We start from the raw sequence: 19,111 nt of genomic DNA on the forward strand, positions 1-19,111 counted from the left end.
ATATTAGACTACAGCAGCACAAGCAGGGATGGGCTGAATTTATGATATATGTATTTCAAATATGTATTTTAAATACAAAATAGAATTTTGTAATTTGTACATAATGGGTTAAATATAGTAATATATTATACTGCATAGTGTACAATTCAGCATCAGCATCGTTGCTTAAGAAGTTAGTTGGAATAATTTCCCAAAAAGCTTAGTGTTTGGGTTCTCTGGTTTCATTAATCTTTGCCCAGTTATCTGTCTTGGTCTTGCTTCCTGAGGTGGGTTCCAGCATTCTCCCACAACTTTCCAGTCTATATTCTTATGTCTAGTTGCAACTACTGTCAATAAATGATTAACTATCATTCTGCTTCTGGGTCTTGCATTGGATTGTCCTCAATGTCTTCTTTGAGGAAATGTTTTTGTTTGTGACTGCAATATGAGTACATCTAGTATCTGTATTTGCAATGACATATAACCAACTGAAAAAAGTATATATTTTTCCAAAAAATAAAAAAATCCTCAAATATACACAACATGATGTAATTAAGTCTTAATTCAATGATAAAAATTAATGTTTATCCCTTTCCTAGAAGTCCCACAGGCGACCTAAACTTCCTAAACCCTCAGACATGAAGCAGGCTATCCCGTTTGAGGATCTGGATCACAACAGCATTCCTGTAGAAGAGAAGGAGAATAAAATACCAGATAGAGGAAGCTGGAAAGGAAAATTTGACTTCCTTCTGTCCTGCGTTGGATATGCTATTGGTCTTGGAAATGTGTGGAGGTTCCCATATCTGTGTGGAAAGAATGGTGGAGGTAAGAGAAGACAGGTGAATTTGTTAGACTGATAGTTGGATCAAACAATTTCTATACAACAGTTGAAGTCAGAATTATTTGCCCCCGTTTAATTTTTAGATGTATATATATATTTTTAAAATATTTCCCAAATGATGTTTAACAGAGTGAGGAACTTTTCACATTATGTCTGAAAATATTTTTTTTCTTTTGGAGAAAGTCTTATTTGTTTTATAATAAGAGGCTATAATAAGAGCAGTTTTTAGTTAAAAAAAAAAAAAAAAAAGCTTTAAGGACAAAATTATAAGCCCCTTTGAGTTATTTTTGTTTCAATAGTCTACAGAACAAACCATCCTTATAGAATGACTTGCCTAATTACCCTAAGTTGCCTAGTTAATCTAATTAAACTAGTTAAGCCTTTAAATGTCATTTTAGCTGTTTAGAAGTGTCTTGAAAAATATCTAGTAAAATATTATGTACTGTCATCATAAAAAAGATAAGAGTAATCATTTGTTAGAAATGAGTTATTAAAACTATCATGTGTAGAAATGTCTTTTCTCCGTTGAACAGAAATTGGGAGAAAAAATAAACAGAGGGGCTATTAATTTAGGGGGTCTGAAAATTCTCACTTCAACTCTATATATATATATATATATATATATATATATATATATATATATATATATATATATATATATATATATATATTTATATATATATATATATATATATATATATATATATATATATATATATATATATATAAATTGATTAATGAGGTGTTTTTAAAAAGGCCATATCGCCCAGACATAAGAAGTATGGTCAGAATTATTAATCCCTCTTAATTAGCCCCCCTGTATATCTTTTCTTAATTTATGTTTAACGAAGAAAATATTTTTTCAACATATTTCTAAACATAATAGTTTTAATAACTAATTTCTAATAATTAATTTCTTTTATATTTGCATAATATTTACAAAATATTACAGTGCGTAATATTTTACTACATATTTTCAAGACACTAGTATTCACTTTTTTAAAGGGCAATTTTAAAGGGCAATTTATTAGGCAAGTCAGGTTAATTATGCAAGTCATTATATAACAGTGGTTTGTTCTGTAGGCAATTGAAAAAATCTATAGCTTATGGGGGCTAATAATATTTACCCTAAAATGTTTTTATTTAGGCAACCCAGTGGTGCAGTAGGTAGTGCTGTCGCCTCACAGCAAGATGGTCACTGGTTTGAGCCTTGGCTGGATGAGTTGGTGTTTCTGTGTGGAGTTTGCATGTTCTCCCTGCATTCACATGGGTTTTCTCCGCAAGCTCCGGTTTCCTCCACAGTCCGAAGACATGCAGTACAGGTGAATTGGGTTGGCTAAATTGTCCACAGTGTATGAGTGTGTGTGGATGTTTCCCAGAGATTGGGGCTGGAAGGGCATCCGCTGCGTAAAATAAAGTGCTAGATAAGTTGGCGGTTTATTCCATTGTGGTGACCCCGGATTAATAAAGGGACTAAGCCGAAAAGAAAATGAATGAATATATGTTTTTATTGATTGATTGATTGATTGATTGATTGATTGATTGATTGATTGATTTGATTTATTTATTTATCAAAAACTGCTTTTATTCTAGCTGAAATAAAACAAAAAAGACTTTTTCCAAAAGAAAAAATATTATTGTAAACAATGTGAAAAAAAAATCCTTACTCTGTTAAATATCGTTTTATGATGAAATATTGAATGGGAAAAATAATTTAAAGGGGGGCTAAAAATTCTGACTTTAACTGTATATATATATATATATATATATATATATATATATATATATATATATATATATATATATATATATATATATATATATGGCGAGGCAGTGGCACAGTAGGTAGTGCTAGAAGGTCGCTGGTTCGAACCTCGGCTCAGTTGGTATTTCTGTGTGGAGTTTGCATGTTCTCCCTGCCTTCGCGTGGGTTTCCTCCACAGTCCAAGGATGTGGTACAGGTGAATTGGGTAATCTAAATTGTCCGTAGTGTATGTGTGTGTGTGTGTGTGTGTGTGTGTGTGTGTGTGTGTGTGTGTGTGTGTGATTGTGTGTGTGGATGATTCCCAGAGATGGGTTGTGGCTGGAAGGGCAATTGCTGTGTAAAAACTTGCTGGATAAGTTAGTGGTTCATTCCGCTGTGGCAACCCCGGATTATTAAAAGGGACTAAGCCGACAAGAAAATGAATATATATAAACTACACACAGAAATACCAACTGGCCCACCAAGGTTTCGAACCAGTGACGTTCTTTGACAGTGATTACCACTTAGCCACTGTACCACTCACTAGCATTTATTTATTAAGAACTATTACCTATGCTGGGAACAAACATGTATAATTCAAAAATGGCCAGTATGTCAGGTGAAGAAGAGCTGAAATCAGAGATTTGATCAAAAAAAGTTTATTGAAGATTTGCAGTTTCATCAAGCAGAAACCATCTTTGACACAATAGGTTTGTAGGCCTCTCTGCTTACAATCTCAAATGATCAACACGGAAATATCAACAAAAAATAATATAGTATTTAGACACTTTGTGATCTAATGCTAATAAACATTATCGGCATTACATTTCTGAACAGAAGTAGCCTCAGAGATTATGTCATAGGGGCTCACTTCACAAATTCAGGAGTTACCAAAAGAACACATATTTATTAACAAAAAACATTCACAACAGGCACTGGACCATCAACTTCAGGAATGGCAAGGAGATTAAAATAAATGACAAAACAATACCAGACAAAGAACTAAACCAATAGAGTGGGTATAAATACAAAGGACAAGATTGAACAGATTACAAAAAGGGATGAGACAACAGGTGGAACTAAAGAACATTAACACACAACAAAACAGAACAAAGTAGTCACATGACAAAAACACATGCACATGGAACACAGCATAAGGGACATTTCATGACACAGAACACAGACACACCAGGGGGTATTCCAGAAAGATGGGTTAATTTACCATCTGCTAAACCCTGAACTCTCGATTGATTAATCGAAAATCTGCTTACTGTGAAAATGTCGATTCCAAAACAGCTGATAATGGTTAGTTATATCAACCTCCTGAATATAACCGCGAGTTAATGTGCATGCATGGGGCATAATTGGAGACATTTTAAGTGGACAAATTCACGAATCACCATAAAAATTCCACGGTGAGAAAAAAGTTCAATAAGAACAGTCATTCTAACCGCGAAGGTATTTTGGCGGTCACTCTCGTATTTCTGTGGAGCGCTAAACACCAAACAGCAATGTATGTACAGCAAGCTGACAGGGAAGATGACAAGGCCACTCGCTGTATTGAAATCCCTGTCATGGAAAATGAAGTGGATGTTCTTGGCTGGTAGAAGATGAACAAACAATCCTACCCAAAATTTGCAAAATTAGCCAGATAAGAACTATGCATCTCGGCCTGTAGCAACAGCAGTGAATGGGTGTTTGGCGCTGATGGACGTACCATCCTGAGTGCAGGACTGCGCTAAAGAAATTCACAGTGGATTCAATAATGTTCCCTCACAACAACACAGCTTAATCTTGGTGAGTAAAGAGTTTTTAAAATGATAAATAATTGTTAATTAAACCATAAAATCGTAAAGTAGACAGAGTATACAAGTTAATTTTGGCATAGGCTATTCTTTTAATATTCAGCTTCACCGTTGCCAAATTGTGAAGAAAAGTGGCTAAACAAATCTCGCAGAGCGTTTATCTTAATTTCGTTATTGCCAAAAGCCCATCGTAATTTACAATTTATTTTAATTTGATTTGTCAAGAAAGACTTGGTGTGTTGGCCAATTTAAAGGCTGAGTGTATGTACTTAGGCCTATTTAGAGTGCTGAGACGTTACGATGTTACAGAGGACTTATTTTATTTCTTTGTTCCAACTTCCAAGTGCCCTATAGCCTATGTTACTAATAAATAATGTTAAAACACATATAAATGATCTTGAAAAAAGGCAAAAGAACTGTGTGCCTGTGCACATTCGAATAATGTCGGGCTATAAACGGGTTCGGGCTTTATAGAGCTGTCAATCAAAATGTACCTGTCGGACTCGGGCCGAATTCTGTCAGGCTCGGGCCCTATCGGGCCTGATTTTGATGGCCCAATTACAGCTCTAGTACCAATCTCTGTTTAAAGAGCTGCTCAGAGGATCTAAAAGCTCTGAGTACAGTCTGTATAATGCGCAAAGCGCAAACAGGACACATAAAGGGACTAGGTCTGCCTCCTCCATGGGCAGCTCTTGCAGTTTCACTATGTAGTCTAAAAAGAGTGCTGTTAGAACCTAGGGCACCTAGGTGGGCGGGGGTCTCAGGAAAAAAAGGAGAGTGGGCAGGCTCAAAACACTGGCACATTTCGCTGACCAGATATGCCTCCAGATACCCACCCTTTTGACTGATGCCAACGCAACCAGCAGAGCTGTCTAACTGGTCAGAAATGTTAAAGATACTGAGTCAAATGATCGAGCAGATTTCTCCTCAGAGAGATCTCCAAGTCAGTATGAAAGGGGAACAGGATAGAATTAATATACACTTCTCGCGCCTCTAGTAATTAGATGATGAGGCAATGCTTCCCCAGTGTATCCTCAGAGTGGGGATTATCATAACGCCATCCTCTCAGTGCAAAGGGGACAGCCTTAGCTTCAGTAAACTGAAGGAGGATAACATCACACTGATCTGGCATGTTCGGGGTCCTTCTAGATAAAGTATACCACTGTCAGTATAGCCTGAGTGATGGTGTTAAACACCTAATCGGTAGATCAACTAAGTCCTCCGCGCTCTATCTATGGACCATACAAGAGGCATAGATCTGGGTAAGGATACCAAACGATGTCTGTCCCAAAGAAGGTTCTTCCAGGGGATGTGCCAGGGAGGGGTGATCACTAGGAGAGTTGATACTCAGGTCCAACTGAACCAGAGAGGGGCAATAAACAGACCTATTTCTTGTCCTCCCTGACTTTGCACAGTATTTGTGCAAGTAGGCTCACTGAAGAAATGTGGGCCAGCTGTGTAGCCAGTGCATTAAACGCACCCTTGGTGAGAAGCAGTGGATGTGGATGGTTCGGCAGGGGGAGCGGTCTTATATCCCCACCAATAGATAACTCTGCCTATCGCATCCGACTGCACCGCTGTGAATTCCTGGGTGAATTCACCAATGGTGTCGTCGTAGGTGGCCATAGCTTGCAGGGTGGAAGAAGCCTGGCCCGTGGACATGTAGGCTCTGCTCCAAAGGAGGCAGACAATCCACATGCCTTGGACAGGAAACAAGGCTGACTACACCAGGAAGAGGCACCACGCAGGCCCGCAATGGCACTCTCAATCTGGGGAATCGACTCATGCCTGGCTGTTCCATTTTCAAGGATGATGAGGGCGGAGGTGCATGCAGATCAGGCAGAGAAAGGTGCTCTCCAAGACTGCATGAGCCTACTGTGCACTTCGGGAAGAAAGGGATGGAGGCTTAGAAGGTCTTGCTTTCTTTACATCCTTTACATACACCCATCTAGTCGGTTCGGCCTCGGGGCTGTCGTATAAACCATCTTCAGGCCCACAACTGAAGCAACCCAGGAAAGTTCAGTTATCGTGTCTGCTTCTAGATTCAATGTCGCGCTCACTACCCCTGAGGGAGGGAGCCGGTTCGAATCCTCATCAGACAATGACAACCTGTCCTCCAATACAGCAATGGACATCTGAGCCTCAGTGTCATCAGGTGAGAGGGCGGCCATCCGAGGACGGAGCATTTCTCTCACTCGAAGCTTAGATGGAGCGTGTGGATGAGCGAGAGGCAGTGGATTTACTCCCACTGTAGTCCTCAGATCTACACGAGTGCCCAACGCGGAGCAGAAGACAACTGGGGTGGGTGGCCCTTTTGCAAGATTCCACCGCAGTGATGGCATGCACTGCCTGCAAGCACCTCATCAACATGCTGGACCTCCGGACATGAAATGCAGTGCTTGTGCCCATCATCCAGGGAGAGGAAACATCTAGAACATCTAGAAACGCACTTTCAGCGACGTCTTGAAAAAGATGTGCTACATGACTGTGTTGCTCTTTTAGGAAATTCGCAGCAATACAGACTATACATACATACATACATTTACATACATACATTTTAGCGTGAAAATAGTGTGCAAATAATGTTCTATAAACAGAAACCATCCGACCAGTTGACCATTTGTTAGACCACAGACACAGCTGTGCTGTAAAACTGACAATTTGCATTACTTTGGAGACAGTCAGGGCTCAGGAAACCAAGACATTTTAAGGTCTGTCACACAGGGGCGTTGCTATAGAGTCAAAAGGGATAAGGGGTTTAGCCCCAAAGAAATTTCTAAATTCAATACCTCATAAAATATTGATATTCAATAGCTACTATTTTTGATATAATAACAATTGTATCAAAATAGTACAAATAATAAAAATAAAGATTTATATGCTAGAAATATATTTACTACAAATTTCTTTAGAGAGCGATTTTATTTAGTTTTCCTCAAAATAGGTTAATGAGGGCATTGTAGTTTGTATTAATATGTTTGTAGTTTGTTTGTATTTGCACTGTATTTAAATGCATGTAATGCCTGTTTCATTCATACTTGAGCAGAAATTGCCTCACAAAAGTAGCAGAACATTCCAGGAAATCCCTAATATAGACTACGAAATCCATCCATTGCTGTAGTTAAACGAAAATAAGCTCTGAATAAACATAAAAAGGCTTTCACTGATAATTTACAAGACTGCTTCAATAACTGTTTTCATCTGTGAAAACATCATGTGAAAAATGTTTCATCATATAACATCTGATAATATTTTTTCTTCTGAAGAAAGTCTCATTTGTTTTATTTCGTATAGAATAAAAGCAATTTTAATTTTTTTTTTAAAAAACATTTAAGGGTCACAATTATTACCCTGTTTAAGCTATATTTTTTCTGATAGTCTACAAAACAAACCATCATTATACAATGACTTGCTTAATTACCTTAACCTGCCTTTAAAACCTTTAAATGTCACTTTAAGCTGTATAGAAGTGTCTTTAAAAAATTCTAGTTAAGTATTACTTACTGTCATTAGGCAAAGATAAAATAAATCAGTTATTAGAGATGAGTTATTAAAACTATTATGTTTAGAAATGTGATAAAAAAATAAACAGGGGGGCTGTTAATTCAGGGTCGCTAATAATTCTGACTTTAACTGTATGTGTTCTTTCAGCCATCTTGGGTGTTTTCATAAGAAAGTCGATTTATAATCTGTTGCATGTTACAGTAGAATATAGCTATAAAATAATATGCTAGATACATGAACTCACTGATTTAACTATTACAGAAACAGATGGCTATATCATATCTAGATAAAGATGTCTAGATATCTATATCATATCTAGAAAGCAAGTACAATTTAAATTTTTCTGACTAATTCACATGTTCTTACATTAATACGATGCACATTTTATTGATTACCTACAGTTATTTTATTTCACCAAAACTACACACATTTTATACAGTGAAAACAAATATTAAGCTTCATCAGTAGTTAGAACTATTCAGTTTCGCGAAACAGTTGTATTATTACCTCATCAGCATCAGCTCCTCAAAATAATGAATGAAGAGCAGTGACGGAATTTTTTTTAAACCATGTGACAACAGAGCCACTCCCACCTGCCAGTAGAAACAGGTGACTGTTTAATTACCTGACACATATGCTGCATTAAGTGGACCGCATGATGTATGTGCTAATTTTAAGGACTTCGATAACAAAAAAAAATGTTATACAACCTATTTTTATTTAAGTGCAACATATTCCAAAAGATCAGGGGCTTTTGACAATACATCAGGGGCTTAAGCCCCCAAAGCCCCACCCCCGCCCCCCTCGCAATGCCACTGCTGTCTCACCCTAAAAACCAAAGAATATAACTTTTTTAGTTATATATAGATTATAACAATTTATATTCCCACATTACTTAGCATACCCCAAAAGTTACCTCAGTTTTTGGAACTAAAAGCTGAGGTTATCCATTTACTTACTCTTAGGGCCTACTCACACTATGCCATCCGTACCGTGCCCCCCGCCCGTTTCCCGGATCGTTTGAGAAGTGTGAGTGCGCTGAATCGGGCTCAAGCATGGTTCACTTGGCCGGCCCTGGCCCGGTTGGAAGAGGTGTGCCTGAGCGCGGTTCACTTGGGCTTTGGCACGGTACGCTTGTGTGTGAGTGCAAAATGCGTCAAAGCCCGAAATTGAAAGCACATTTGAGTGACTTGACTTTTAGGGGCTGTTTCATATAGATTCATTAATCATTCTTACTGTTCAGTGAACGCAAACTGCCGTAGTTTATTAAAACGCAAACTCCTCACTGCATGAGAGCTGCGCACCTTCAGCAAACCTCCTCATTCCTGCAGGATGAGAGCTTTATGATTGTTTATGAGCGCCAAAAGTGGCGGATCTGTTCGGCGAAATATCTGACCGTGTCACCGTATCCCTAAGGACTGTTTGGCGAAATATTTTACTGCATGTCACTGCATAACAAACGACTGAAATTATATAACTAGAGAAATCTCCACTGTGCTGCTGAGTGAGAGAGCGCTTCTCACTGAACAGCGCAGCAGCGTTGACGTAAGCGTGCCAAGGCCCGTTTGTGGTGTGAGTGCGGATCGTTGGGGGAGACGGGAGGGGGGAAAAGCGTGCTTTGGCCCGGTTCGAGGCAACTGTACCTAGTGTGAGTACGGCCTTAAACTTATGGGTATGTCACATAACCTGCTTTCTGGAATACCCCCAGCGATGTAACAGATTCACTGAAGTTTTTTTTCACTGAAGTCTCTCCTCTATTGACTTCCAATAACCATTCACAAGAATATATTTGTTTTGTTTAGTTTAGCTTACACAAATCAGTTCTTCTGTAAGCAGTTTTAGAATATAAAACCATCTCAAAGCTTGTTTAGATTTTAATGTAGAGGGTTAACATGATTTTACCAAGTAAACTAAAAAGGGACCTAAAAGATTTACTTGATAAACATCTTGTAACGATTTACATGAGTAAAATAAGTAACAAAAATATACATTTTATTTCCCAATGATGGGTTCCGTCTGAAGGGGCATTCGCTGAGTAAAAATGTGCTGGATAAATTGGCGGTTCATTCCGCTATGGCAACCCCAGATTAATAAAGGGACTAATCTAAAATGAAAATGAATGAATAAAAGTTCCTTTTTTCTAATCTTATATCAAGTACAACTAACTTTTCAGTTTCATGTAAAATATATGTAATATTTAATTTATTGCTCCTAAATAATTTAAGTAAAATTAATCAGTTATCTTTAATTTAAAGTTTTAATCTTTTATCAATTTTTATCAACATTTGTACACTCAAAAATTTGATTATTGGTGTAACCTAAATTAGGATACACTTTTTAATCATTTAAATTGTGGTATTTTCTGGTATTTTTAAATATTATTTAGGCAATACATTTTTTTTTTTGCCTTCTACTGGCTATTACTAAAAAAAGGAAGGAGATTGTTCAAAAACACAAGAGAAATCATAAAAATGAGCAGGCTCCATGAAATTATGTTATGATTTGTAGTATTTTTAAAGTTTTATTCAGTAGAAACTATTATTTCTTCTGCGAATGGTTTCTGATTTTCTCAACAGGGTTAGCAAAATCATATCCACCCAATGCATATATTTACATTTATACATAAACTACAGTTTATGTCTGAAATTTAAATGTGACTTTCTTTGTGTTTTAGGAGCTTTTTTGATCCCATACTTCACTACTCTGGTGTTTGCTGGGATCCCACTGTTTCTGTTGGAGACAGCATTAGGACAATACACATCTGTGGGAGGACTGGGAGTATGGAAATTAATACCCATGATGAAAGGTGAGAAACATACAAATACATAAAGTTATTTTAGACATCTATTATTATTGCTTCACTGTAAGTTTTACATCCCCATCAAAAGCAAACTGAAATACTGTACATAACATTAAACCAATAGCTTCAGTTTGATGTTTTAGCAAATGACTGATTAATCAAGAGATTTTTTAAAAAATCTTTAAATAAAACTTTTAGGATTGTTTGGTAGGCTATAAATATTTTTTTGGATAAAACTGGCATTTAAATTTTAACGATTGATTGATTGATTGATTGATTGATTGATTGATTGATTGATTGATTGATTCATTGATTCATTGATTCATTAATTCATACATTTTCTTTTCGGCTTAGTCCCTTTATTAATCTGGGGTCGCCATAGCGGAATGAACCACCAACTTATTCAGCCTATGTTTTCCTAAGCGGATGCCCAGCTGCAACCCATCACTGGGAAACCTCCATACACACTTATTCACTACAGACAATTTAGCTTACCCAATTCACCTATAGTGCATGTCTATGGACATCTGGTGGAAACCGGAGCATCCGGAGGAAACCCTAACAACACTGGGAGAACATGCAAACTCCACACAGAAACGTCAATTGACCAACCCAGGGCTTGTGCCAATGACCTTATTGCAGTGAGATGATTGTGCTACCCACTGCACCACTTTGCTGCCTCAACATTTCAGCGGAGCATTCTTTATTCTTATTTTAATAAGTTTGGCTGCCGGTTATTTTGCAAATAAATAAAAAATAAATATATAAATATAAAGATCTGTATGCATTTCCTCATTTTGTAAATGTACAATGACTTTTCTGGAAAGGTCCTAAAGGTTGGACAGGTGCACAACCATAATCTCCTTCAAAATCATCCATACACAGTACTGTGTATCATCATCCATGGACCTGTATGCTCTACAAGCAAACTGAAAGGGGTCTATTAAGGGTCCAGTAATGTCCTTGAGGTGGGTCAGCACAAGTCTCTCAAATGACTTCATGAGCACATATGTTAAAGCAAATGGTCTGTAGTCATTTAGTAATGTGATTTGTGGTTACATGTGTACAGATGGTTGAACCTTAAGCAGGCAGGGACTTTGCTTAGCTTTAGTTATTTGTGGTTTCCTGGGTAAAGAGATGATGGTGGAATCGTAAAGGCTTTGGATCAGGAAGCACTAAAGGATTACACAACTTTGGTGGCTTTGGGAAGTCACACAGCTCTTGCGGGTCAGGGAAGTCACACGGCTCTGGCAGCCATTTGTGGAACTCAAGTGGCGGCTTTGACCTTACGTGGGACTCAGGCGGCGGCTCCGGCCTTTTGTGGTACTCGAGAGTCTGATGCACCTAGACATTTGAGAAATTTTGGAGGATGTGGTGCACCTGGCCATTCAGGGAATTCGGGAGGATGTGGCGCCCCTGGGGCCTCATGTATCAACGCTGCGTACGCACAAAAACTTTGCGTACTCCAGGTTTCACGCTCAGAATCGCTCACGTTTGGATTTACTAACGATGAACTGAACGTGGGAATGTGTGCTGTATTCGAACCGAGTTCATGCTCGAACGTGTCAAAACATGTTGACATGCATCTTACGAGCTGCGCCACTGAGACTGTTATGGGAACTGCAACATCTTACACCTATAAATCACACTATTTCTTTTTTAATTCACTCAGTGCGATGTTCAGACCCAATTGTGTTAACCACATCAGCTAAACTCTCCCACTCTATTTTTTTCTTTTGTTGTTAATTCCGGAGAACAAACTTGCAAATAACACTGCTTTTCTCCGGTCTACCTCCGAAAGCAGCACCTCCAATTCACATTCTGTTCAAAGTTTTTCTTTTTGCTTGCTTTTGCCATTGTTTTTTCGTTGGGTTTTGCAAAAGTAGAGTCATTAGCATATTCATACGGAGGAGGAGGCAGGGAGGGGTTTTGTACTTGTGCATGTTGCGCTCAGTTTCACGTTCATTTGGATGTACAAAAGAATATGCGTGAGATTCGGCGTACGCAATGTTTCATACATCTAATTTTTTTTTCTGCGTACGCACATTTACAGCCTATTATTTGTGCCTACGTAATGTTTTAGTGAGATTTCCACGCAAGTCTTAGTACATGAGGCCCCTGGACATTTGGGTAATTCTGGAGTGTCTGGTGTGAGCCATTCGAGGGATTCAGAGGTGTTTTTGCCCAAAGTTTGCGAGTGGGGATTTTAACGGTTAATTTTGTCTATTTTAAAAGAAATGAAAAAGGAAGATTTCCGGAAGATCTGAATTGTTAGCTATGTCCAAAAATTAATGTAGTCCTTGAGTGTGTTAGCTTCTTGGATGAGCTGGCTGACCTGTTCTGCTGAGTTCATGTATGGCTGAGTCTTCTGTGATGTGAAGAGACGCTGACAACGGAGGTGAGGATCCAATAGCAGAGTCTTTATTAACAGGAATGGTCAGGCAGGCAAGGGTCGATCACAGAAGCAAACAGTATAATGTGGACAATCTAAAAAAGAAGTCAAAAACAGGCAAAGAGGTTGGTCCAGCCAGCATCAGAAAACAATAAACAGTGTGTGAGCGGTGCATGACTGGAACTTGTAGTCTATTATGACAGATTTGTAGTCTGTTAGCGAACTGTGTGTTTATCAGTGATCTGCCAGAATTAGAGCGCTGGTGATTGTGACAAATAGAAATAGTACAAAACTACATTCTTTCCACCACATTCGATTTGTATGTACTGTACAACTAACCATTAAATTTTCACATCATAACCCCCCGTCCAATCATTAGGGACAACCAATTGCCTGCCTTGATGCCCTGACTCCTACAACAGCAAATTTCCACACAGATCACAATTCTAATGTACAAAAAAAAAAAAGAAAGAAAACACAGGAACTCAAAATATCCTTTATAATCTGAAAAATTGGTTAATGAAAAATGAAATAATAAAATAAATTCTTAAGGCCAATAATCAGTATGGATATAAACTGCAAACAAACAAATAAACAAAAACAATAAAGTCAACTGCACAGCAAACCAAATATTCTTACATAAAAACAAAAGAAAAAAGGAACAAAAAAAAGGAAAACAAATTAAAGTTCACAGAAAACAGAGCATGCATCATTGCTGATACATCTAATGCAAAGTTTGGAATATAGCAGTGAATAACAGCAGTGATTAGCAGCAAATTTAATGGGACTTCCAATCCCATAGCATAAGAAAGCAAAACAAAATAAAATTAAAATTTCTGAATTTCAGACTACAAAGCAGCGGCATCATGGATGTTGCTCCACAGCACTCTTCAACAGTCAGTCAACTCTTGGTTTTCCTTACTAAAAGATAGCAACCCTTATTAGACATACCCTTATAAGCTCAATGCAATAAATACTAAATCACATACTTTCAGGTTCTCATAGCGATATTCAAAAAGCAGTGCAACCATGCACTCATGGACGCATTATTCATTCAATAAGCAAGGAATTTAAAACAATTTTGCTGGCGTTAAAGTAAATAGCAATTGCTGACCAACCATTCTGTAGCAAATTAATCTCATAAAATTCTGATTATTAATAATTAATAATAACAAGTTATAATTTAATTATGAATAGTTGGGTTGACTTTATTATTAATGGTAGCCAAATTAAAATTATATTAAATTGAACTGTTCGTCTATTGGAGCCTACAATTTATTTGTCTATAAAATCAAAGATCAAGTAATTTCCTGGTCAGGAAATATAATTGATCTTACTACAATAACGGATTAGTACAAACTGTTTTCTTTATCTTTGAATTCAATTAGTTTGTTTTGTGTGTAAAAACAAGTGATGTGCGCAGTATCAAAGCCTGGCCTCAGCTTGGGTAAGGCCAAAGGGCCTAGGTCACATTTTGGCTGGTGACGATTGAAGAGCCAGTACAGGATGAAGAGTGAATAGGAGTTGGAGAGAGGGTTCAGGAGGAGTAAAAGTAAGAGGGTGTCAACTGGCCCTGCCTTCCTTAAATAGGATTGCTGAAGTCGTTAACTCAGGGGCTGAGCTAGCCAATAAAAATTTGCCTTCTAGCACGTTTTATGGCTCTTTGTTCATGCCTGATGATTTGCATATGCTTGTTGAAAAGTGGTCATGCAACAGAACTCTTTTACCGTGTATTACTAGTATACAGGAGACATGCAACTATTTTAGAGTAGCGCAGGTGAAGGATCTACTGAGAGCATGCACCCCATACGGATATCGTAAGGGCCAAAAAGCGTTACACTTGATACCACAGTACACAAACCTCCATCTATTGCAATTCATTTATTCATTTTCTTGTCGGCTTAGTCTCTTTATTAATCCGGGGTCGCTACAGCGGAATGAACCGCCAACTTATCCAGCAAGTTTTTACGCAGCCGATGCCCTTCCAGCCGCAACCCATCTCTGGTAAATCTATTACAATTGTTGGTAGATTATTCCAACAATACCTATTTGACTTAAATTGACTTATATTTACCCAGAAATTATGTAATTGGATAAAGTATATATTATTTCCATTACATACATAAACATTTTATTGCTTTATTTCCAGTGCACATGCTACATTTATATTATCCTTGGTGGACTAGCTCTAAGACATGTTGTGCAACTATGTTTACCTTGCAACAGTCATCAATCTGTTTCTCTCTTGAACTCCTCCTATATTAGGTGTGGGTCTGGCTGCTGTGGTTCTGTCTTTCTGGCTCAACATTTATTACATCATTATCATTGCCTGGGCACTCTACTACCTCTTCAGCTCTTTAAAAGCAGTGAGTGTTTCATCCTTTACACTCTTTATTTGGTCCCTAGTTTGTATGACAATAAAATTGGAGGAAGAGAGTGGATGAAAAAGAGGGTTGAAAAAAGTTGTTAACACTAATACTATAATCTTAACATTGAAATTATGAAAACATTTAGTTTACATTTTAGTTGCAAATATGTACACGTTAGGTACCAAGATGTACCTTTAACTTGAGACAAAGGGGTTTTGTTAAAAAAAAAAGATAAATTCAGATTAATATGTTTATTCTTAGCCATTTTTTTGTTAGCTAATCATATTTAATTTTTCAAACACAATTTAAATCATTACAACATAAGAGGTGTATAAAAAAGGTTTTGTTGTCGATAAAGTACAGGGAAAGTCACTTGAGTTATCAGCATGAACATAATGTTTGTTTATGTGACCAGAATGCGCAGCTCCTCTCCTACAAAAATGACCTGTGATTGTGCTTCCCACACGGATCACGCAACAGACACATGCACTAACTCCAGTGGAGGTTTCATTTTATGTAAAAACAAACAAAAAAATCACTTTTTTTTTTTTGCAATAGATAAGTGTTTAGAATAAATTATTATGAAAGCAAAACAGTGCCATTTTCAAGCACTTTATCTAAAATCTACCATTATATTAAAATAAACTATAATCAAACATTGTCACAGATTTCCAGCACCCGTTTTTATTTTCAGAACCCTACATATGACTTTAAAAGATGTGATATTCATAATAACTAAATTTGCCATTGTTGAGAAGTTTGAAAAGAAACTTTGTTGTGCTCCTAACTGTAGTCAAATTTTACTTTACTTTTAGGCTGTTTTAATATGAAAAAAAAATATATATATATATATATATATTTTGCAAGAAAAGTGTCTTTTGAACACTTACAGTAGGCATTTCTGTCGGTAGCTAGATCTGCTGGTGTTCAGAGTCTAGTTTCAGACCACAGACTGTATATTTTCTGCATAATGAGACAATCATGGTGTGATCATGGATTGACAATGGTAAGAACCATAATTTTTTTATTATAGATTGTTATTTAAGACACATTTAAGTGAAAATTATCCCCCCTGTACTTCAATGGGGGATCAAAAGTTAATTGGGGGTGGGAGGGGGGGGGGGGCAACTGGGTTATCTAAACCTTATTATTTAATTTTATCAATGTTTTGAATGCTTCAGCAAACTTTCAAAGATTTCAGTCACTTAAGACTTATTTAATTTTATGTCACGAGTTATAGGGTTATTGATAGAAGGGATGCAGCTCCAGCTAAAAATTAACATTAATAATTAAAATTATTTCCTAAATTATCTATTACATTGTGTTTTATTGATGTCTATTCCTACCTCAACCCTATACCTACCAATAACATTGATGTAAAAATAGAGACTATTATTGCATAGTGTTACAAAAATTATGCCCTGTGTTAGTGTGCATGCCCAAGTATCCACAGCTGTACCTCTGCTATAATTTACCAATTATAGGAAATATGCTTGTGTAGATAATTAAAACAATAAGGTGGTCCAAATCACCTTTTAAAATTCTCTTTAGGAATTGCCATGGCAAACCTGTGATAACCCTTGGAACACTGATCGCTGCTTTTCCAACTACAGCCTGCTGGACACCACCAACCTGTCCAGTGCTGTCACTGAGTTCTGGGAGTAAGTGACCTTTAATTTAATTTTATCTGATGTTAAGATTTCCTCACAAAATGTGGACAATTATTGCCATTTTTTAAAATATTTTTCAGTGCTTTTCACATTTAGTTAGTGATGCTCCTAGTAAAAAAAAAATGTTTATTGAATATTATTGATTGTGCACACTGTAATGCTTTTCTTTGGAAAATAATCCGAAGCCGTTGGGCGTTTTTCGAGGAAATCCCCGCGGCTCGCGCTCCTCATGGTTCGAGTCCTGCTCGTGCTGAGGGCACAGCGGCGTCTCAGATCATGGGGTTCGCAAGTAGATCTGGCAGATGAGATGGAGACGGACGCCGTCCTTTCTCTGTCTCTCTCTGGCAGATCTAATCCTCCCCTGGTCACGTCAGATGCAGGTGTGGGAAAACTTGATCCTGGAAGGCCAGTGTCCTGCATAGTTTAGCTCTAACCCTATTCAAACAGACCTCCCTATAGAGTTCAAGTGATTTTGAAGACACTGATTAGTTTGTTCAGGTGTGTTTGACTAGTGTTGGAACAATACTCTGCAGGGACACTGGCCCTTGAGGATCAAGTTTGCCCATCCCTGATCTAGATGTATAACTCCTAGAACACAAATTTACTCATCAGTGCAAGAGCTGAATGAAAGAGCATGCAAGATAATGCCCTAAGTTGAAGAGGAACTGGTACGCCATCTGCAGCCAGTTATTCAGAATGCAGTGCCTCCTTTAGCCACCAAACCATTACGTATAACATCTAGTTTGGTTGGTAAGGCTTTTTCGACGGCTGGGCAGTCAGTTAGATGCCTTTCAAGCTGATTTAATAAAACAATTTATGGATGGGGTGAGGCAGTGGCGCAGTAGGTAGTGCAGTCGCCTCACAGCAAAAAGGTCGCTGGGTTGCTGGTTCGAACCTCGGCTCAGTTGGTGTTTCTGTGTGGAGTTTGCATGTTCTCCCTGCCTTCGCATGGGTTTCCTCCGGGTGCTCCGGTTTCCCCCACAGTCCACAGACATGTGGGACAGGTGAATTGGGTAGGCTAAATTGTCCATAGTGTATGAGTGTGTGTGTGGATGTTTCCCAGAGATGGGTTGTGGCTGGAAGGGTATCTGCTGCGTAAAAACTTGCTGGATAAGTTGGTGGTTCATTCCGCTGTGGCGACCCCGGAGCCGACAAGAAAATAAATTAATTAATTAAAGCGTTGCCTCTCGAGCTCCCCCTCAAAAGAAAAGAGCATGGGGCTTGAAATGGCAATCACAATCTGACCTTTCCACAAAGCCAGCTAGTCTGAGAACTTCAGCGGTGTTACACCTACTGTGGTAAAGCCAGAACAGACTCTAGAAAGAGGATGGGGGCTGTGTTCAATTTTAGATTTTAAAAATCTAAGTTAGTAGTGTCCCATATATCAATCCTTCCCCCAACACAGGAGGTACTTGAGATTTGCTTTCGGGGGCAAATCGTTTCCAGTATCGGGTTCTTCCATTCGGCGTAGCTCTGTCACCTCAAACCTTCGTCCACTTTGTATACAGGATATTCGTATCCCAAATTATTTAGACAGTTGGCTGATTCTAGCTCAGTCTTATGATATGGAGGATCGACATCGAGTTGTCGTTCTCACCCATATCAGAAGGTTGAGGTTTCGGCTGAACACATCAAAAGGTGTGCTTCCAACTTGTTAGGTGTGCCATGGAACTACTTTAATGCAAACACGTCTGTCCCTGCCATGAATCATTTTGATTCAGTAAGCCGTACACAGAGTCGAACAAGGCCAATCCATCACTGTAAAACAGTTTCGGAAACTGTTAGGTCCCATGGCAGCAGCAGCATCCAGTGCGATTCCATTTGGGCTGCTGATCATGAGACCCCTGCAGTAGTGGCTTTAATCGAGGGATTTGTTTTCCTTCAACTGGAATTCTTCCACATGTACAAGGTCTCGCGGCACGCTGCCTTAAGTTTGTGGGAAAAACCCTGGTTCCTGTCCATGTACATGAGACCCTTACAAAGGTTGCTCAATCCAGGGTTTGTTCC

The 19,111-nt window shown here is 38.1% G+C and overlaps 1 protein-coding gene across 4 annotated transcripts in view; it reads left to right on the top strand.

Annotated features, from left to right (window-relative positions):
- The window catches only part of slc6a1l (solute carrier family 6 member 1, like), a 100,483-nt gene that overhangs the window by 20,182 nt on the left and 61,190 nt on the right, over window positions 1-19,111 (top strand). For 3 of the 4 annotated variants that reach the window (XR_012402141.1, XM_021475277.3, XM_073947230.1), the window contains exons 2-5: window positions 579-804; window positions 10,548-10,679; window positions 15,331-15,431; window positions 16,986-17,095. Coding sequence is in view for 3 of the 4 variants with exons in the window: in XM_021475277.3 (XP_021330952.1) it covers window positions 618-804; window positions 10,548-10,679; window positions 15,331-15,431; window positions 16,986-17,095 (530 nt within the window). In the remaining variant the exon portion in view is untranslated. Of the gene's footprint in view, window positions 1-578; window positions 805-10,547; window positions 10,680-14,970; window positions 15,070-15,330; window positions 15,432-16,985; window positions 17,096-19,111 lie in introns of all 4 variants that reach the window. The other variant, XM_068220787.2, reaches the window with a different exon arrangement.

Source organism: Danio rerio, chromosome 4 (genome assembly GCF_049306965.1).
Source record: "Danio rerio strain Tuebingen ecotype United States chromosome 4, GRCz12tu, whole genome shotgun sequence".
Taxonomy (NCBI): Eukaryota; Metazoa; Chordata; class Actinopteri; order Cypriniformes; family Danionidae; genus Danio; species Danio rerio.